This window comes from Pongo abelii, chromosome 5 (assembly GCF_028885655.2).
Source record: "Pongo abelii isolate AG06213 chromosome 5, NHGRI_mPonAbe1-v2.0_pri, whole genome shotgun sequence".
NCBI lineage: Eukaryota > Metazoa > Chordata > Mammalia > Primates > Hominidae > Pongo > Pongo abelii.
This window is the reverse complement of record NC_071990.2, coordinates 136,808,247-136,830,406: the sequence shown is the minus strand read 5'-3', so window position 1 is coordinate 136,830,406 and position 22,160 is coordinate 136,808,247. Positions and strand designations below refer to the sequence as shown.

The window sequence follows — 22,160 nt, the reverse complement described above, 5'->3', positions numbered from 1 at the left end:
TTTAATTCTTGTTTTTATTATGCTTGACTTAAAGCTCTACAGCTAGCAGTAATAATCATATAATTATGGTCCAGAAAAGCATAATATCCTCTTTAAATCTATAAGAAAAGTAATGCTTGTTTAAAGATAGTGCCAAATCTTGCTGAAGAATGATCTTGCAGAAATCTGATTGTGAAGAAGGAAATCTAAAAAGGCCAAACAAGCTTCAGTAGAGATAACACTGGGAAAGCAGTTACTCAAACAAGACTGAAAGAGAAGGTTGTATTCCTTTTCTTTCATTTCATTTTGTTTTTATGTTTTCTGGATTACTGAAATAATTAGGAACATATGGTATATCTCTTTCATTTGTATATTATTGAACTTCAACATAGTAACAATTCACACTTTCTTTGTGAGTGTTAAATGGATCCTTTCCATAATGTGATTATCTCAAAAAAATTGCAATTCATTTTATAGCAACATTAGGTTGATTTATAGAATATTATATATCATATCAAACTCAATTTCCCACAGTATACTTTAATATGAAGTTAATGTTTCAGATTCTAAAGGAAGTATCCAATGCTCAGGGTATAATTTGGTACCCTTGAAAGTGCTTATTGTTTTTCTCACGAAGGTGCCATTAATAAAACAAGATATACTGAACACATTTTGTAGATTTAAAGAGCTTTCAAATTCAAACTCTTGCATACAGATCAATGCGTATTACTATGAAAATATAGAGTATACTATAAAGAATATGAAGGAAAGATGCAGGCTAAAAGATATATTTAGAGCTTAAGTAATACACCACATTGTATTGGGAGATTAATTTAAACTGATTCACAACTGATTTTTTTTTTTTTTTTTTTTTTTTGGTCACATACCTGAAAGCTGACTTTACTTATAAAGAGTGCTTAAACTCTCTGGAGAACTACTTCCTTGGTTTTTCATGGGAGCAAATATATTGTCCTGATAGACAATATATGTTCAGGACGGGCATAGATATTCCTGTTCAGAACAGGCATATTCTCTCCCCATTCAGGAAGTTGGTGGGTTTTCAGCATGTGAATATTGACTGTGTTGTCTTTTCTAATTTTTTACTTACTACTTGTTTTTCCTCTTCTTCCACAGCAATCAATCAATAAGAACAAGTCCCAGGACTTCAGACTAGGCTCAGAATCTATGACACAGTAAGCAACTTCTTCAAAATAATTTGCAGTGATAAATGGTTGGGGTTTTCTTTTAAGGATAATTTCTCCATTTCTTATTTTTACAACATTATCAAACTATAAGTTAAATTTCAGATAGTTGATTTTAAAGGAGTTTAGCTTACGAATTTTTTTTTTTTTTTTTTTTTTTTTGAAGACGGAGTCTTGCTCTGTCACCCAGGCTGGAGTGCAGTGGCACAATCTCAGCTCACTGCAACCTCCACCTCCTGGGCTCAAGCAATTCTCCTGCCTCAGCCTCCCAAGTAGCTGGGATTACAGGCACGCACCTCCGCACCCAGCTAATTTTTGTATTTTTAGTAGAGACAGGGTTTCACCATGTTGGCCAGGCTGATCTTGAACTCCTGACCTCAGGTGATCCATCTGCCTCGGCCTCCCAAAGTACTGGAATTACAGGCATGAGCCACCGTGCCCGGCTGTTTAAACTATTAATATTTTAATAGTTGGACTCTGAGAATGTGTATTATTACAAAGTTATAAGAAATCCTATTAAACTAGTATCACACAAAACTTTAGAGGACCTATTTTGTCATTTATTTTTATTTGAGTACTATTTTGAAATAACGTTAACTGAAAACAAGTGAATGATGTGTTAAAAGTAAAATTATGAATGCCTTTTTTGAAGCATTAAGAAAAAAGCTAATAAGCAGAACATTGTCATTATATATTTTCTATAAATGCTTAATGTATTTGGGTAATTTATTTTGAAGTATTTATTTTAAAAGAACTCTGGAAAGTTTTTATATTTTTAATTAGTACTTGCCATGTCACTTAATGTACCCATCAAAAGTCACTCTTTTGCCTCAAAAAAAAATTTTACATCAAAACATTCCCAAAATATTTCTCAATTTTTATCATTTTAGATTATCTTTTGGACCTATGTCCAAACTTTATATTCAAATTACATTATTAACAAAATATAACAGAAGTGTGACAGCCTTGAACAGCTTAGCTATCATACCCTCCCATCCCATCACCACCACCCCCACATACATTGCTGGGTGCTTGCTTACTCACACATGCACACAGACAATCCCTGCTGAGCTTCCTTGGGGAAAATATTTGTTCAAGTTAACCCTGCTATATGCTTTGGCAATTTGAAGAATTAATATGTCTCTTCCAGTACAAAAATTCTGATTCAGATGACAGTTATTTATAGGAATTGTCTAATAAAATCATGCAGCATCTAACAAGACAGTAGTTCATTGTACAGATGAAAGACAAATGTAATTTTTAAGAGTCACAGAATCATGATCTAGAAGATACCTTAGAAATTCTTTCTATAATCTCTCCAGGTTTTATAGTTTCTTGTTTTACTGTTATCAGTCAGATATGTTTTTTGTTTCAGTCTCTGGACATTTAAAATTTTACATAATAGTAGATAAACAGTCACTGACCCTAAGGAGCGTATACTCAACAACAAAATACACTAGAAACAATAAGGACAGACTGTTTCAACAACCAAAAAAAAATGACCATGTTTAACACATCATGAGATGTCTTTGAACATCTTGGTGTCTTTGAACATATTTCATAAAAATTTTTAGAACTGTTTACTTAATATTATGCAAATGAAAAAATGTCTCCTACATACTCCTCACTCGGTCTACATTTCATACCAGTTTTCACGAGATGCAAAGATCCATGTCATGCCCTCCAGATTAAAGCTCGATAAAACCTCACAAACATCTCAGCTTCTAAAGGATGTCAGTATAGCTCAGCTTCTCTTTTTGAAGATGCTTCTGAAAATAAAAATTTTCATGAGAAGTTCAGATATGTCTAAATGCCCAAGTTCATCTAAAGCTTTTGGACTTTCCCTACTTACAATTTCTTAGAAGTAAGGATGAATTAAGATAGATTTCTCATGACTTGAAAACTGTAGGCGAGTTGATGGTGGAAACACTAGAGCCCAGCACGTACAAAGAAGTCATTTCTTTGATTTACCTAAATGAGTTTCTTGTACCACCCAAGTAAATGGACAGAGGCTAATTTTTTGTTTCGTTGCAGCCCTGCCTTTCAGTTTGTAACTTTTGCTTATTAGTTGGTTGACCAGTATATGTAAATGAGCCACATAGACAGCCTCTTATTACTTTCCACTTGAATTTCTTGTCTTGTTTTTTTGTTGTTTTTTTTTTTGAGAAATGTCAGTCGCTTCTGTGCAAGCAACTTATACACATTTTAGTAAAGTTACATTCTCTTTTTTAAGGTATCTAGAAGAAACTTCTATCAGTTAATTTAACAAAGGTATTTTCCTGAAAATCTTAAACTTCTACATTTTGTACCGCATGTCCCGTGATGTTCTTCATATATTATCTGCTGCCTAAGTCAGAGTTGATAATGAGGCTGCTATAGATATGCTGTCATCCTTGACAAGTAGTATTAATGTTCCATAGTTACTAATATAGCCTGTATTGAATTTTGTTGGGTTTTTTTTTAACATAGCATCCTTTATTTCATTAACAGCTTTGTTCAGAGAGAGGTTAATTCATATAGTTAATCATATTAAAGTCTTCTACTTATAAACCCTGAAATCTGAACTAAATGAATGAAATCTCTTCTTAATATGGTGCAGCTATAAATGTCAATTCCAAGCATCCTGTCACTCCACTGTATATTTTTTTCCATCTTTATAATAACCATTCCAGGCTCTTTCATTTCTCTTTATGAGGAGGTAGTTTATAGTCCACATTTTTTTTCTAAAATAATCCTGCTACTTGCCACTTTTCTTCTAAATTTTTACTTTTATTATCCGTTTTCTGCCTCTTTTTAACCCTCATCCCACCCCCAATTTCTAAAATTAAAGGCATTTGTTGTCATGTGTGTGACCTCAGTGTGCTCAGCAGTGAGCTAGATGCATTGAGAGATTAAAGAAGCATTACAGGTCAGATGAGGAAATAGAAATAAGAAGCATTTAGAAGGCAACCAATTATATAATTAGGTGCAAAATGATGTGATGCAAATTGTAATTACAGAAGAGAGCTGAATGAGAAGGCAGGAGGAATATGCATAGCTAGAGAAGGCCTTTAGATGAAGGTAAGGCTTGAGCTTTTGTCTGCCTCATGGGGAGGGCATTTGGATGTGATGTGGGAAAGAACTAGTCTAAAGGAGCATACAGCTATGAAGAGAGGGGAGAGAGTGGGAGGAGACTGACTGATTAGTGTCTTGGAGTTGGGGAATTGCCGTGGGAGAAAAAAACAGGATAGAGATTGTGGCTCTAGAAGAATGCAATGTGAGTATTTTGAGGGCATCTGATGATTGGAAGGTGGGGCTAGGAGACATGTCTTGCTGTATTTGCCCAGCATTTTACATGAGCCTGAGCAAACATTATTTGTCTGTATCAAGAATTTGGTCTTGTCCTAGACCTCGATGCTACTGCCATAAAGAGGAAGGATCAGGATTAGCCTTTCAAGGTGTCAGTAGTTCATTTGTGAGCATCAGTCCAATTGGGAAAATGTGATCATCTGCTCTCTGTTGTAGGTGCTATACTAGGCACTGAAATGCAGTGATGAATGATATGATACACAACTTGTACATTGTGGAAGTGCCCATTGTGGCAAGGAAGACAGACACATAATAGTCATTTGCTAAATATAGATTTGCTGAGCACCTACAATGTCACACATAGTATTCTAGGCACTGAGGATACAGCAGTAAACAGATAAAAATCCCTGCTATAAGGAGCTAACATTTTATTTACCTATATGCAAAATAAGTAAAATGTCTAATTATACCAGATGTATGCTACACTATGGAGAAAAATAAAGCATGGGTAGGGGAAAGGAAAGGAGACATGAAGGTTGCAGTTGTAAATCGGGGCATGAGAGAAGGCCTGAGAAAAGTGGAAGGAGGCAGGGAATTGAGTAATGTGAGTATGTAGAAGACAAGTGCAGTGGGCCCTGAAGCAGAAGCATACCTGTTACCCTCAAAGAAAAGTAAGGAAATTAGGCTTTTTAGAGTAGAGTAAGCAAGTGGGAGAGATTGGATAAAATCAGAGACAGTAACAAGACCTTATATACTATTATAAGACTTCTGGCTTTTACACCAAGTGAAGTAGGAAGCTATTAAACACAGGAAGTGACCTAACAATTTAACAGAATCCCTCTGACATTTAAGATAAGAATAGACATTAATGGACAAGGGTTGAATCAGAGAGACCAGTTAAAATAATATTGAAATTATCCAGGTGAGAGTTGGTGGTGGTGCCTTGGAAAAAAGTGGGAGCAATGAAGTTAGTGAAAAGAGGTCAGATTTTATGTATGCATATATATTTCTAACTTACAAAGAGATACACTTGATAAAAAATAAATTGCGGCCGGGCGCGGTGGCTCATGCCTGTAATCCTTTGGGAGGCCGAGGCAAACGGATCATCTGAGGTCAGGAGTTCGAGACGAGCCTGGCCAACATGGTGAAACCTTGTCTCTACTAAAAATACAAAAAAATTAGCCGGACGTGGTGGCAGGCGCCTGTAATCCCAGCTCCTCAGGAGGCTGAGGCAGGAGAATCGCTTGAACCCGGGAGGTGGAGATTGCAGTGAGCCGAGATCGTGCCACTGCACTCCAGCCCAGGAGACAGAGTGAGACTCCATCTCAAAAAAATAAAAGAATAAAATAAAATAAAATAAACAGTTTAAGTTTCGACATGGGTAAATACCCATGAACCATCACCACAATTAAGGTAATGAGCATACCCATCTCTCCAAGACTTCTGATGCTCTTTTGTAATTTTGCCCTCCTACATCTTTCTTCCCTTCCCTGAGCCGCATCCCCTGATAATCACTGATCTACTTTCTCTCACTGTCTAGAGTTTTAAATACCACAGTTTGTTTATTCATGTACCTTTGTTGATGGACCTTTGAATCATTTCCACTTTGTGGCTACTACAAATAAAGTTAATGTCAACATTTATGTACAAGTTTTTGTGGCTAGTACAAATAAAGCTAATATCAACATTTATATACAAGTCTTTGTATGAACATGGGGTTTTTTTGTTTGTTTAACATCGTATCACTGAAAGAGACATTGAAGAAGGTTATGCTTTCATTTTTCTTGGGTGACACCTTGGAGTAGAATGGCTGGATTATATAGTTGGTTTATGGTTAACTTTTTAAGAAACTGCCAAATTGTTTTCCATATGATTGTATCTTTTTACAGTCCTACCAACATGTATGAGTTCTGCTTCCTCACCAATACTTGATATGGTCAGTCCTTCTAATTTAGCCATTCCAATACATGTAGAGATATATCATTGTGGTTTGATTTTGCATATCCCCAACAACTAATGATGTTAAGCATCCTTTGATGTGCTTACCTTCCATGCATGCATCTTCTTTGGTGAAATTTCTGTTCAAATCTTTTGCTCATTTGTAATAGGTTATTTGTTTTATTAAATTTTAAGAGTCATTTATATATTCTAAATATGTTCTTTATCAACTATGTGATTTTCAAATATTTTTCCTAATCTGTGTTTTGCCTTTTTATTCTTTTAGCAGTGACTTTTGAAGAGCAAACTGTTTTTTACTTTGTTGAAGTCCCATTTATCAAATTTTTCTTTTACAAATGATGCTTTAGTATAATATCTAAGAAACCTCTGCCAACCCAAAGCCACTAAAGTTTTCTCTTATATTTTCTTGTAGAAGTTTTATAATTTTTTATTTAAGACTATGAACTGTTTTCAGTTAGTTTGTATGTGTGATATGTGATGTGAGTTTTGGATCAGAGTTTATTTTTTTCTTTTTTTTTCTTACATTTGGATATCCTGTTGTTCCAGCATCATTTGTTGAAAAACAACTCTGTCTCAACTGAATGGCCTTTGCACCTTTGTTGAAATCAGCTCTTAATATATATGTGGGTCAGTTTATGGTCTATTATTTTTCTATTTCTCTTTTGGGTGTTTTTTGGGGAGGGTTGTTTGTTTGTTCATTTTGAGGCAGAATCTCCCTTTGTCATCCAGGCTGGAGTGCAATGGCGTGATCTTGGCTCACTGCAACCTCTGCCTCCAGGGTTCAAGCAGTTCTCCTGCCTCAGCCACCCAAGTAGTGTACACCACTACACAAGCTAATGTTGGGTTTTTTGTTTTGTTTTGTTTTGTTTTGTTTTGTTTTTTTGAGATGGAGTCTTGCACTGTCACCTGGGCTGGAGTGCAATGGCACGATCTCGGCTCGCTGCAACCTCCGCCTCCCGGGTTCAGGTGATTCTTCTGCCTCAGCCTCCTGAGTAGCTGGGATTACAGGTGCACACCACCACACCCAGCTAATTTATTGTATTTTTAGTAGAGATGGGGTTTCCCTGTGTTGGCCAGGCTGGTCTCAAACTCCTGGCCTCAAGTGATCCACCCGCCTCAGCCTCCCCAAGTGCTGGGATTACAGGTGTGAGCCAAGGCACCCAGCCAATTATTTTTCTATTCCTCTATCTTTATGCTACTACCACATTATTTTAATTACTGAGTAGTTTTGTAGTATGTCTTGAAATCAGGTAGTATTAGTCCTCCAACTTTGTCCTTTTCAAAGTTGGTTTGGCTATTTAATATTTAGGGTTCTTTCCATTTCCACGTGAATTTTAGAATTAGCTTATCAATTTCTATAGCATATTCCAATTGATATTGCATTTAATCCAGATACTAATTTGGGGAGAATTGACATTTTAACAATATTCAATCATCTGAGTCATTAACATGATATATCTTTGCATTTATTTACAACTTCTTTAATTTCTCTTGGTAACGTTTTTTAGTTTTCAATGTATAGGTCTTGGACATACAGTGTATAGGTCTTTGGTTGATTTATTCCTACATATTTCATATGTAAATGGTATTGTTTTTAAGTTTCAATTTACAGGTATTTGTTGCTAGTTTATAGAAATACTACTGATTATTGTATGTCAATCTTGTTTTATGCCAACCTGCTAAACTCACATGTTAGTTGTAATAGCTTTTAGTAGATTCCACGAGATATTCTATGTAGACAGACAATCATGCAAATAAAAGACAGTTTTCTTTCTTCACAATCTGGGTGCCTTTTCTTTCTGTCTTTTTTTTTTTTTTTTTTTTTTTTTTTTTTTTTTGCCCTGTTGCACTGGGTAGAACCTCTAATACAATGTTGAATAAAACTAGTCAGAATAGACACTCTTGTCTTGTTCCTGATCATGTGGGAAATGAATAGGAGCATTTGATCTTTTACCATGAAGTATGATGTTATTCTAGGTTTTTTATAAATGCCCTTTATTAGGTAGTTTCCCTTTCCTAAGAGTTTTTGTCAGGAATAGATGTTTGATTTCTCAAACATGTTTTTGCATTGGTTAAGTAATCTATGGTTTTTGTTTTTAAATTTCTTAATATGGTGAGTTACATTGATATTCAAATGTTAAACCAACTTCGCGTTCCTCGGATAAACCCTACTTAGTGGCGTGTTATCTTTTTTATAAAAGATAACGCTTGTTGAATTTGATTTGCTAAAATTTCCTTTAGAACTTCTTGCATTTCGTTCATGAGAAATATGGGTGTGTAATTTTTTTTGTAACATCTTAAGCGGATTTTGGTAAGGAGATAATGCTGGCTTCATGGAACAAGTTGGGAAGAATTCCCACCTCTTCAATTTTCTAGAATAGTTTGTGTAGATTTAGTATTACTTCCTCCTTGTGTAATTTCTATTTCTTTATTCATATTCTCTATTTAGTGAGACATTGCTCATACGTTAGTTCTTTATACATGTTTCCTTTAGTTCTTTGAACACATTTTTAATTATGGATTTTAAGTCTTTGTCTAGTAAGGCCAATGTCTGGGCTTCCTCAGGAACAGTTCTGTTCATTGCTAGTGGGAATAAACACTGTTACGGGCCTCAAGTAATTTTCCCAGATGTGTGCACTCATCAGTTCACTGCTGGATACTTGAGGGGGACCTTTTGCAGATCTTCATCGTCTGTGGCTCAGTATCTTGAAAATTGTTGTTTCATGTATTTTGTTCAGGTTTGTTGTTGTTGTTGTTGTTGTTGTTTTAGACAAGAGGTAAATGTGGTTCCTCCTACTCTATCTGGGCTACAAGCACAGGTCTAGATGTTCTATGTATTTTCAAGGTAGCTCTTTGATAGATTGTGTATAGACTGTGAGAGATAAAAGAAGAAAGAGGATCACTGCAATCTGATCTTCCTAGAGTGGGCTTTAGTGGTCAGAGAAAGCCAAAGATGAAGACAGAATTTAAGACCATATAGACACGAAGGGGTAAACAAGAAGAATAGGGCCTAGAAGTCAGGAGCTGAGGCACAAAAGTATGGCAGTGCCTGGGGTACCCTCAGACCAGCAAGTATCCATGGGGTCTCATGTGTATGTTTGTGTGTGTGTGTGTGTGTGTGTGTGTGTAATTAGCTGCCCAGATATTTAAATATTTCACCTAAAAGAAATACAAATTTCTGACTTCTTGAAAATAATCCAGAGTTCTGGACCACAGCTCTACACTCTTTGATGACATCCATCAATGAGCTGAGATGGACTGCCTCCTTTAGATGAGTTGTCCATTCTCCAGTTTGCCACAGTCCATTGTATCACTCTCTGCTGTATTATCTTTGGCTTGCTTCCCTTATTCACCTTATCAGTCTAGAATGTAGATTCCTTGGAAATAAGGCCAAAAGGGTACACTTCAGAAAGATTAAGATTGTGTGTTATCAGTGCTTTTTTTCAGAACTTAACCTTTCCTTTGTTCTTTTATCATTCTATCTAAATTTACTGTCCTTTCTTCTTTGTAATTTCTGACCTTTTCATTCTCAGTCATCTGACTTCATTTCACTTACTTACACATTTCTTTATTAGTCTATTCAGGGTGCCACAGAGAATACCACAGACTTCATTGCTTAAACTACAGAAACTTATTTTCACACAGTTCTGGAGGCTAGAAGTCCCAAGATCAAGGTGCCAGCAGGATTGGTTTCCCGTGAGGCCTCTCTCCCTGGCTTGGAGATGGCTGCCTTCTCGTTTTGTCCTCACATGGCCTCTTCTCTGTGTGAAAAGAGCACGCTCTGGTTTCATCTTTCCATCTTCTAAGACCTCTAGCCTTATTAGATTAGAACCCCACTCTTCTGACCCCATTTAACCTTAGTTATCTCCCTAGAAGCCCCTGTCTCCAAATACAGTTACGTTAGGAGTTCAGGTGTCAACATGTGAATTTTGGGGAAATATCATTTGGTTCACAAGAATCTCTATTCAGTCCTATGTAATACCTGATTTTGAAATTCTTGCATCTTTTTCAAGCTCCTCTGTGGTGTTTCTCACCATTCCTAGACAACTTAGAGAGAAGATACTCTGTTCCATTCTTCAATTTTCCTTTTTTTTTCATTGTTTTTGTGTTTTCTTTCTCCTAATGTAAAGTGCATTACTACACACTCATCCACAAAACATGTGTTTTATATTTTGCTATTGCCATTGAATCATTTGGAAAGCTACATTGCTCATTCCACAGATCAGGATGTTACAGCTTTCTTATATATAAACTTCCTTCATTTCTTTTCTTGTCATGAATGAATGTCCTATACTTTTGTGTGTGTGTGTGTGTGTGTGTGTGTGTGTGTGTGTGTTTCCACCTAAGTTGATAGAACTTTCTGATTTTTCCCAGGCAACTAATATTTTTCTGAGACAGATGAAATTTATTTTATTCTGTAAGTCCACAGATAATAGTTTAATATTTTGACATTTATTTTATTCTTGTCCCTTTATCATGGCTAAGAAGGAGCCCAGCCAGCCAAAGGTTTGTCTGTTTACGTTATTTTAAGCAATTCCCTGTCTCTCAACCCCGTGTATACTCATTAGTTCTGCCGGATGTTTTTCTCTGTCATATCCTCACATTTATCCCCGTTTTTATTTCCACTGCCACGTCCCTAGATCTAAGCCTCATCTGAGCTTTTAGCTCAGCTCTCTTTTACTGGCTCCTTGTTTCTGATCTTTCCCTCCTATAGTTCTGAAATGAGCAAACAACAGAGCCATGAGGACCAAGGACACATAATGGATACACAGATGAGGAAGAACAAGCAAGCAGGCCGAAAAGTCACTCTAATAGAGGTAAGGGGAAAACCAATAGAAAGTTGCGCTATGTTGTCAACAGGAAAAGATTTAGGAAAGCATGGTCAGCAAGGACAAATACCAGAGAGAGGCAAGTAAAATAAGGACTGACAAGTCCCATTTGGGATCTGTAACCGGGAGGCCATTTGCGACCTTGGAGAAGATAGTTTTGATGGAGAAACTCGGAAGCATAAATCAGATTGTGTCCAGCCCAAAGGGAAAAAGACTGTAAGAATAGTCTTATTCTCTTTAGAAGCTGGAATTTAAAGGAAAGAAAAAGCTAGGCAGTAACTAGTGGAAAACACAGGGTATAGACAAGATCTTTATAAAGAGGGGAATGACAAGAATATTTACAAACTGAGAGGAAAGAGCCACTTGAGAAGGAGCCATCTGCAGTGTCGGAGCAGAGTGATAGTCCCTGGGGGCCTAAGGCACTCCAGAGGATTACAGCTCAAGAGTGGGCCACTTTTTCCACCGAGACACGCCAGTGGGAAAATGTGTTTGGATGGTAGGGGTTGGGGTATAGGAAAGGCCTGCCAGAAGGCTTTTTCTCTATTAAGTAGAAGTTAAGTTTCTGTTGAAAGTGAAATGTTACAAAGCTGTTCATGTCCACGTTTATGAATTTGTCATTTTGTAGGAACTAGATTCAAAATTTTCATATTTTTATTTTTCCATTGTGGAAAACTAAAATCTAATTGTACAGAAGCATATAGATGCATAGTTATATAATCATGGGCTAAGGAATGATTTTTAACCTTGATACCAGAATTGGAAAACATTATAAAACAGATTTTTAAATAATGGAAACTTTAAAATTATGCAGGTCAAAAAGGAAAAAAGTCATAGAATTTTTAAATGAACAATAACCTGGGATGGAAGAGATTTACCCATAGAAGAGCAATACTCTTTTTTTTTTTTTTTTTTTTTTTTTTTGAGACCTCTTGCTCTGTCACCCAGCCTTGAATGCAGTGGTGCAATCTCAGCTCACTGCAATCTCCACCTCCTGGGTTCAAGTGATTCTCCTGCCTCAGCCTCCCGAGTAGCTGGGACTACAGGCACGTGTCACCACACCCAGCTAATTTTTATATTTTAGTAGAGTCAGGGTTTTGCCATGTTGCCCAGGCTAGTCTTGAACTCCTGACCTCAAGCCATCCACCTGTCTCAGCCTCCCAAAGTGCTGAGATTACAGGCGTGAGCCACCGTGCCTGGCCAGGAGTAATACCCTTAACAAATCAAAAGCTCTAAGAGGAGCTTTTTCAACAAGAAAAAAAAATACACCAGTAGAAAAACGGGACAAAGATATACACAAGACATTCTTAAAGGATTCTTAAAGGGATAAATATAAATGGCAACAGACATATGAAAAATGTTTACCATCCATTGATCAAATTAATGAAAATTAAAACAATAAAATGAGATGGTATTTTACCCTTTCAAAATGACAAGTTTCAAACTTATGATACATAACTAGTATTGATGAGAAAATGGGATGTGGATTCCCACTTACACTGCTGGTAATGCTATAAGATTGATCCATTCTTTGTGAAGTATAATTAGGTAATATGTTGGCGTTTGTTTTTTTGTTTTGTTTTGTTTTGTTTTCAAAATGTGCATCTCTTTGACCTGACAGTTCAACTTCAAGGAATCTCTTATAGGAAAGTATTCAAGTATACATGGAGAGATTTAGTTAAAAGGCTACTCCTTCGAGCAGTGTTTTTAAAATAAAGGGTTGATTAAAATATGAAATATTTATATAACAATATCATATGGTTATTCATCATATTATGGAAGTATTTTTATGGATGTGAAAAGATGTTTAGGATTTTTAACTAAAAAATGATTATAAGATAGTTTATATAATATACATCAAAAGACATCAATAATTATCTGAGTAGTAAGATTATGGTAATTTTTTTCTTCTATTTTAACTTTGTGTGTTTTCTAATTTATCTACTTACTGTATATTTCCTACTTGATCATTTCTTTCAAAATGAATGTAATTTTTAGAAATTTTCTAATACAGCCTGTTGTTTCTACATTTAAAGAAACCAAGGTTTCAAAGTTACAGCTACAAAGTACCTGAACTAGGAATTAATCTTCTTGCCCCAAGTTCAGGGCTGTTTCTCTTACACATTGCTTTGTATATTAACTCTGATTAGAGGGCCAGTGCTTCCAGTCAGGGGCTATTATTTAATACATACTCACATTTTTTTCCTCCCCTGCACTTAGCCTGGTGTCTTGCCACAGAAGTAAACCTTCAGGAAAGATCTATTGGATTGAATGTCTTGTGGGGTAAGGTCCAGGTTTTTTGTTGTGTTTTGTTTTTGTTTTTTTGAGAGGGAGTCTTGCTGTGTTGCCCAGGCTGGACTGCAGTGGTGCGATCTTGGCTCACTGTAACCTCCACCTCCTGGATTCAAGTGATTCTCCTGCCTCAGCCTCCTGAGTAGCTGAGATTACAGGCACCCACCACCACACCTGGCTAATTTTTGTATTTTAGTAGAGATCGGGTTTCACCAGTTGGCCAGGCTGGTCTCGAACTCCTGACCTCAAGTGATCGCCCGCCTCAGCCTCCGAAAATGCTGGGATGACAGGCATGAGCCACCATGCCCAGCCATGGCCCAGTATTTTTATGAATCTTATTCCCCAGATATAACATGCACACAAACCCTAACCTAGTTTCATACTTGTTTTCATAAGCTTGCTAAGAAGAATGTTTCTTTCTCTTTTCATCACAAGAGCCTTTAAAAAGGCCTTTGGTTTGTTACTTTCCTCCTCTGTTAGATTACAGAGATACTTTATGAGAAGGTAGAGAAGGAATGGCTTTGCATTTATTCTTGTCTTTTGGTTAGATGTCTTCTCCTCCCTCTTTCAGCACATCCCTGCTGTCTCCTAGCTTTCAGGTCCCTTTGCTGTTAGCGTTCATCAAGCCAGTGTGCCACTCTTGATTTTCTTCCCATCGTCAGGAGGGAGCTGCCGATGTCCAAAGGGTGCACTTGACCATCTTTATTCTGTCTCTTTTCTCCCTTTTATGCGCCATCTTTGTCATTCTCTATCCAGTGTGTTTCTTCCTCTTCTGAGTCTGAATCATTTCCCTCAAAGATGTTATCTTTGCTGCCTACTTTAGATTTTTCGAGTTGAATTTCTCTTTGGGTTCTTCTCCTGAAGGTCCTTCTGGCTTCTCTGTTTACTTCTCACAGTGCAGTCACCACCTGATTGATTTCACTTGTCCTACATCTTCTGCACGTGCAGGGTCCATCTCACTAATTTCCAGCTGTTCTTCTCCCCTTCTCCCCCTTCCCTTTTTTGTTTTTCTTCTTCTTTTTTGTCCTCCCACTACCGTGAACTCTTCCTCTCACGTTGTTTTGCCTTATTCTTCCTGTAAGATCCTTTACCCTCCTCACTGCCTTTTGCAGAAGTTTATATGTCTCTCTGTGACTTTAGCCCAGCCTTCATTGAAACTACTTTCTTTTCCATTTTTATCAGATCCTAATTTGGTGAGAGTTTTACGTACTTTTTCTGTATATGTACAGGGAGACTTTTTTTTGCCCCTAGTGGTATTATACCTTGGCATGCCGTATCCGTACCATTTTTATACTCAACTTCATGAGCTTCACTGGAACGTATGTTTGGGCTTCTATATATGATACAAGCTTACCTGGAGTAGCTCTGTTTAACAAATTTAAAATCAAGAAACATCAAGTGATAAAGAATTTTTTGCCCCTCATGTGTAAATGTGTTTTATATGAAAAGATAGTGTGACCATTGATTTAAGATTGGGCCTGTTCCTTAAAGCACAGGTGTCCCCTACACCTCCTGTGCCCCCAGGGAAAGCCCTTCAGGAATGGTTAGCCGTAGCCCTTTCTTGCCACAGTGTGCCAGCTGTCACTTTTCTCAGGAGTGGTCGATGGAGTTGACTGCTACCTTAACCAGATTTGCCATCGTTCTGAAACTACTGTGTGTTTTCTAAGGACAACCAGGTGTTAAGCCTTTCTCTTTAGAAGAAGGACAGTAACCTTTTTGTGTAAGTCCTTATCAACGCTGTATGAATGATTGCATTAAAAAATGATAGGTTTAGCCCCACTAGTTTATCTCACACTGGTTGTAGTGCAAATACTACATGCTCTCTAAGGAAGCAACTTCTTGTTTCATCTGCATATTGGTTCTTGATTTTTATGAATTGTATAATTTGTTTTACATCAAAGCCACATCTAGATGCTTAATTGTTGCTATCTTGATAAAAAATGAGACAACCCATTTTTTAATTGATTTGAAAAATGTAGTAACCTAATTATATAAAAGTAGGCATAGCCATAGACTAAATGAAAGAACGCTATTTAATAAAATTATCTATGTCCTTCTGAATCACTAACCCTGAACATCATCCATGAGGACCTTTTTTCCCATTGAATGAAGAATTTCATATACTCTGATTGCCTGCTCTTCATTTCTGGAAGTTACTTATGGTTTGGAGTTTTTAGTGTCTATATTTGGGAATTTTATTTCTTTCTTGCTTACATTAACCTGTCAATGCAGGAGCAGGCCTTAAACAATTGCTAATGATACAAAAAGATGCTAACAATGTTTGAGAGGCAAACTAGAAGATAGGAAATTAGTATTTTGGTCTTTTTTGATTGTGTTTGTATGTGTTTGTGTTTTACACAGTGTCCTTTATTACCTGTGCTGTTGCCTGAGCACACTAAGATTTGGTTGTAGTCAGAAGACATTATTCAAGTTTATTTAGTACATTTTGTGTATTTTTCTTTCCAGTAAAGAATTGAAGAAAAGTTAAGAGATGCCCAAATGCACAGAGGTGAAAATGACAAATTAAGCCAAATGGAATTTCTCTTCGGAGTTCAGAATTTTCAGATACTAAGAAGGAAGAAAGGATCCACTACTTCTTGTTCTTATGAATGACTCTAGAAAAATCAGAATCAAGTTGTGGGTGGAAAAATCAATGTGGCCTTTGAGTTCAGTTGTTATAAACCATTGTGATTGTTGTTGGTCAAAGTATTGGTACTTATATTGTTAGTAATTGCATCATAATTACATTACCAGTGTTGGAAAACTAATGAAGAAAACACTGTAACTGCTACTCAGCAAATGTGAATAAAAGGTGTTTGCATTGTTAGGATGTCTGTTAAGTAATCATTTAATATTATTATATTGGTAATGTGGTTATATGTGTGATGTTATGCCCAGAATATGAAGTATCTGTTTTTGAAATTCACTTTATTTAAAAGATAAGCAGCTGACTGGGCACGGTGCCTCACGCCTGTAATCCTAGCACTTTGGGAGGCTGAGGCAGGTGGATCACCTAAGGTCAGGAGTTCAACACCAGCCTGGCCAACATGGTGAAACCCCATCTCTACTAAAAATACAAAAATCAGCCAGGTGTCATGGCAGGCACCCTGTAATCCCATCTACTGAGGCAGGAGAATCGCTTGACCCGGGAGGCAGAGGTTGCAGTGAGCCAAGATCACGCCATTGCACTCCAGCCTGGGGGACAGAGCAAGACTCTGTCTCCAAAAAACAAAAAAGATAAGCAGCTTTAGAATATGGCATATTCAAAACGGTCTCAGTAACAAAGGCATTAAAAGAAAACAATTTACTTTCTAATTAAAATTTTGTGTTTCTTAAAAACAAATCATATAGGTAACTTCATAGACCTAAACTAAAAGTGATTTTTGGCTGCACTGGCAACAGTGTTCCAAATGTCTTTACTTTTTAAAAAAGGCATTTCATATTTAAGCACATACCTATTTTGTAGACTTACATTGTTTAATATTTATTTTAATCTTAATATTTTTACATTATTATATTGCATTATTTATTTCTAAGTTCCAGAATAATAGTGTCATTATTATAGACTATATGTTTTGAAGTTTGATATTATAATGGGATATTCATTTTTTGTTCTTTTCTTGACTCCTTTCTCAACTGTGTGATAAGATCTGCTGATAAAATATTTAACCCCAAGAAAGTGAAAACTAATATAAAATTAGAAAGACTTATCCAAATTAGACAGTCAATTCCATTAAAATAAGAAGTGAGAAAAACAATGTTGGGCACTGAGGTGTAAATTTTGCCCAGATGTATACCCAGTGTGAAATATCTTCTGATAAAAATATATTTGGCTCTTATCCCTGCACATGTAGAGGCATAAAAATTGGTAAACATGTCCCGCTGTGTAGAACTTTAAAAAAAGGCATTTTTGAAAGTGTTGAGTGGCACCGATAACTGGTGAAGCCTACAGCCATCCGCCCAAAAGTCTGTTCTGATGGCACTGAGTTTTCATTGTTCTGGATGCATAAGTCTGTGCGTCAGGTACAGCTGGGCCCAGCCAGCTTGAGTCACTCTTGTACAAGCTTGTTTTTTTCTGTCTTGTGAATGCACTTGATAATTTAAAAATAAAAATATCTGTTTCTCTGCAGTTTCAGCTAATAATTTTCAGATATGTGTTGATTTTCTGATTGAATCACCAAGAATTTCAACAGGTTTAGAAATAATTTAAGATGAATGAAAAATAGGGGGAGCTAAGCATTTGCTAAGATCTTGATGTTTATATGAAAAATAAAGGGTTATTTTTATATTGCAACTACTAAAGACAAAAATAGCAGTTGAAGCAAACACCAGGAAAATTTGGCTCTACTGAAAGCCCAGTCCTTTTCCCCTTTGTCTTGCTGACAAAGTAAGACTAGGGTTATGTTCATGAATAGATTAATAAAAGGTCTTTACCACACAATCTGAGATGAGATGAGGTGGGGGAGATCATGACAGTGCCCTCCAAGCAATAGATCCAGCTGATAATCAAGCAGAAAATCAGACACCAGAATCCATTTCATGATGTACAGCATTAAACATTTCCTTATAACAAATTGGGTTAGTTTTATCTTTATTCTGAAAGTATTGACTTTTATCCCGTGTCATCTCTTTTCTCCAAACAAGTAACAATTTGACACTATCTTCTTCTATATCTAAATAATATTTTTATACTATTGTTAGAAATGCATTGCCCAATTATTGATCCAACTCTGTCTTGAAGATTAATGTTTCTTCAGTATTGAAATGATACTATGTATAGGACTTGGAAAGCTAGAATAAAAATCAAGTTTTTAAAAGATTTAAAACATGAAGTATTTTACACAGTGAATGCAAATTTATGTTTAAAATGCATATTTTAAATGAAATCAGTGCTTTTAAATGGCTAACACTTGGTACTTCTGAAATATTGTGCAGGGTTTCTGTCACATACAAATGAATACTTGACCTTAATATTATCTTTAAATTATAGAAGAATTTAATTAAAGAAAGATATCTTTTCTTTAGGAGGCTCAGCAAGACCGTATTTGAGAAATAACTTACCATTTTATAACTTCATGTGACATGTTGTCACTTTAGTCATATATTTAGCCACAAATATTTTTAAGAGTTAGGAAGTTCTAGAAACTATAACAAAAGTTTGTGACCTTACACTTTTATATGTATTCAAATGATTTCCATCTGATGGCCATATCTGTTTAGTGAATTATGGAAACACTTTCAAGCAATCCAAATGTTTTAAGCTATATATTTGTTCGTTTCTATTTAATTGAACTGTACCGAAAATAGTCCCCAAATCTTCACTTTATTATGTACATGACCTCATTTACTCTTCACATCAAATCCATGAGATGGATAAAATCTTCCCTACTCTACAACTAAGGAAACCAAGTTCTGAAGGTTAAGTAACTTCTCCAACTGCACAACTCCAGCCACTGCTAGTTGCAAATGGAGATATCAGACTCCACTGGGTGATCTGTAAAGTACTGGATCTCAGTTGCTGTGGAGAGGAAAATGCTGCTATTTGGACATGACAGCACACACAAGAGTAAGGAAGCAGTTGGCATGTGCCTATGACCACACTCAGGGACTAGAAACATCTCAAATGTTTGTCATTCAACAGTGACCTAAATAAAATAAAATATATCTGAGTGAACTTTTTTTAAAAAAAACTGATCATTTGTTTATCAGATAATTATTTTAGTAAATCTTTACTCCATACTATAATTATGTTTCCTTAAGAAACAGATTCTATAGAATCAAACTAATTACATGTACAGTAACATTTTATTCAAGAAACCGAAAAGGCGCCATTCCAGTCATATATGAGATAATAAAAACATCAAGAAGCATGTCAATCAAAAGGCTGTGTTGACTGGAGAACTCATTCTATGGATGGACACAATTATATGCAGGAGAATTGAATGTCAGCATCATTTAGGGTTAACAATGGACTAACTAGGCAAAAGCAGACAGCTACTCTCTGCCGAGGCCCAGGAAGCAAACTTGGTAATGAGGCACTTCATTCTTCATATCCTTCTGCTCTAATTATTAAGGTGAATAGGAAATACTTTAAGCTAAGGCGGGAACTGGATAACAAAAACATTTGTTTTGTAAACACAAAGAATGCTATTTTTCTAATGATCCCCTTCAAATCTACATCAAGCATATGTTGTGAGCAGTGTGTTTTCTAAAGTTGCTCTTCTAACACCTCAAATTCATACTGATTATAGATGGGTTATTTTCATCTCAAAAAGCCAGGGAGGCTAGTGCTTGCTAAGAATCAACAATTTTAGTTTCTCCTCAGTCTAAAAAAAAGGGATATGTACACCACACATAATTCATGTTCTACCTCTTATCGCTTAGGTCAAAATGCTCCAATATATACTTCAGTGTTATTTCTAAAAGTACTAAACAATATGATTTTTACTCATTGTAGTTCATTTCTTCATAAAAATCATTTGAGCCCAATGAAAGAATAGAAGAAAATTTAAGAATGGTTTCCTTATAAAACATTTATATAAGTAAACTCAAATATTGCCAATCAAAGGATGATTTCTTAACATTGCTTGGAGTGGAGATGTTAGTGAAGATAAGAAAAAAATAGTCTGAAAGGAGGAAAAAGCAAGAAGTTGAGGAACATAACTTGCTGCCAGAGCAAAAATAAGCAACTGAAGCTTGCGCAAAGAGGTCACAAGACTAAAGGAAGAAGGTTCCCTGGAGAAAAGTTTGGTAGCTTCAGTTTGGTTTTTCGATGTTTTCAGCTGAGAATCAGTAGTTAAGGTTTTTTTGGTCTTAAATTTGTTCACAGGGCCATTCTGTATAAATGCTCCACATAACTTTTCCTGAACTATGATTCTTTAATAAAAGTTAAGCACAATAATGTGTTTAACCATCCCTGCCTATTATACAAAAGTTAATGTTCAGTAGTGTCTACTGAAGCTACTTTTAGCAACTAAATATTTCCATGGTGGTAAAGAAATATCAGTAAAATCTATGCACTTTAAGCACATCGAATTCTTATACTTATCATGTGTGCAGGCAGAGTACATAATAAACTAGTCTATAGCAGCTGTAAATTTCTGAGGATTTATCTAACCACAAATACATTGAAATGGGGAAATGGGTCTATATTAAACTATGCAAGATGCTGCTGGAGCTTTGCCATTTCTGCAACATCCTGTAATTAATTTATCATGACAGGTCTGGCAAACTGAAACATCCAATACACTTGCGACAGACTGTTATACTATAGTTGTTAGAGATCCTGTAGTCAAGTTAAAGTGAAGGTAGATTTTTTTTTTTTTGCTTTCATACATGAATATAGGGCTGTTAAATTTAGAGTACCCTGTAGCCAAGGACAGATTGTAATTTTTGAATTTCAAAATAACAATATATAGAATATGGAAAATATCCCAGACTGAAATCATGAGTTCAGTCTTTTCTCTGCCATGTGTGGTCTTTTCCTGAAGAGGGACAGTCCTGGGAAGGGGAACGATACAGTTTGATCAGCGCTTCCCATGCATGTGTCCCTCGGGCTAGATAGGATGGATTCTTTCCTGGAAGATTTGAAGATCCGTTCTCTCTTGGTTGTCTCTCGAACACATTCTTTTCCTGTAAGCCAAGCTCACAAGACCAGCTTCTGTGTGCCAGCCTCTTCTGGAAGCTGCAGTCCTGCCATTTGCAAACTTAAAAGTACAAATAATACAGAAATTATTCCTGCTCCAACCCCATCCAATCCAGAGAAAGAAGAAAATGTAAAGCTTATGGGGTTTTTGGCCAAAATAGATCCTATCTAACAATATGTTATTTGTTGGTTCATATCGGTGTGAAAGAAAGAGCCGCTCTTGACTTGATGTGTGTAATTTGATGCAGGTGAGATAGTGACTGACGCTAAGGATGGAGCTGTGTAGTAAACGAGGCTTCTTGCTCCAGGAGTGAAGTGAAGATACTTCCATGAAAAGTAAGACCTATATTGTACGACGGTCCACAGCCTTGCCCATTTCCTAGGGAAGATCACTTTCTCAGTCTACAAATAAGTGGAGTCAAGGGGGTCTGAGAACCTTAAATCTGGACATTTCAGTGAGAGGGAAAAAATGTTGGGGAAAGGTCCCAGGTGATGGAGAATGAGTCCTGCTCAGTGGGAAAGAGGTGAGAAGCTGGGCAAGGGGCCTCAAGTGGTCCCAGCCTGCTTACTGCAGGTTAATCGTAAACACTTGACTAGTTGTGTGTTTTGTATTTTCTTTCTTTATGCTTACTATTGGAAATGGATCCTGTCTCGGAAGACCTAAGAGGTTTGTTGCTTGGGCTTAAGTTTTAAAAGAAAAGCATCCAGCAGATCCCCAAACTGAGTGACTCAAGGGAAACCTGAATGAGAGACCATGGAGGAGAAGCTTGTGTGCCCTCCCGCTTCCTCCAGCAGAAGGTCCCCCTCCAGAGCTATTCCATGTCACAGTTGGGAAATCAGGTGGAGGGTGTGCCCAAAAACATGAGAACGAAGACCCTTCTTTCACAAAAGTGACTTGTCCAGGACCACAGACACCAGTGGCAGCACCCTGCCTCCTCCTGCCAACTACTGCTGTTTAGGGAACATTCT

At 36.5% G+C, this 22,160-nt stretch overlaps 1 protein-coding gene across 14 annotated transcripts in view; it reads left to right on the top strand.

The window, feature by feature from the left end:
* Positions 1-17,675, top strand: part of AHI1 (Abelson helper integration site 1) — a 209,111-nt gene extending 191,436 nt beyond the window's left edge. For 8 of the 14 annotated variants that reach the window (XM_024248782.3, XM_063724992.1, XM_063724995.1 and 5 more), the window contains 3 exons: positions 1,114-1,172; positions 11,143-11,245; positions 16,013-17,675. In XM_024248782.3, coding sequence (XP_024104550.3) covers positions 1,114-1,172; positions 11,143-11,245; positions 16,013-16,015 — 165 coding nt within the window. In that variant the 3' untranslated portion in view covers positions 16,016-17,675. Of the gene's footprint in view, positions 1-1,113; positions 1,173-11,142; positions 11,246-16,012 lie in introns of those variants that run through there. The other 6 variants (XR_010140352.1, XM_024248789.3, XM_063724996.1 and 3 more) reach the window with 2 other exon arrangements.
* The last annotated feature ends 4,485 nt before the right edge of the window (positions 17,676-22,160 follow it).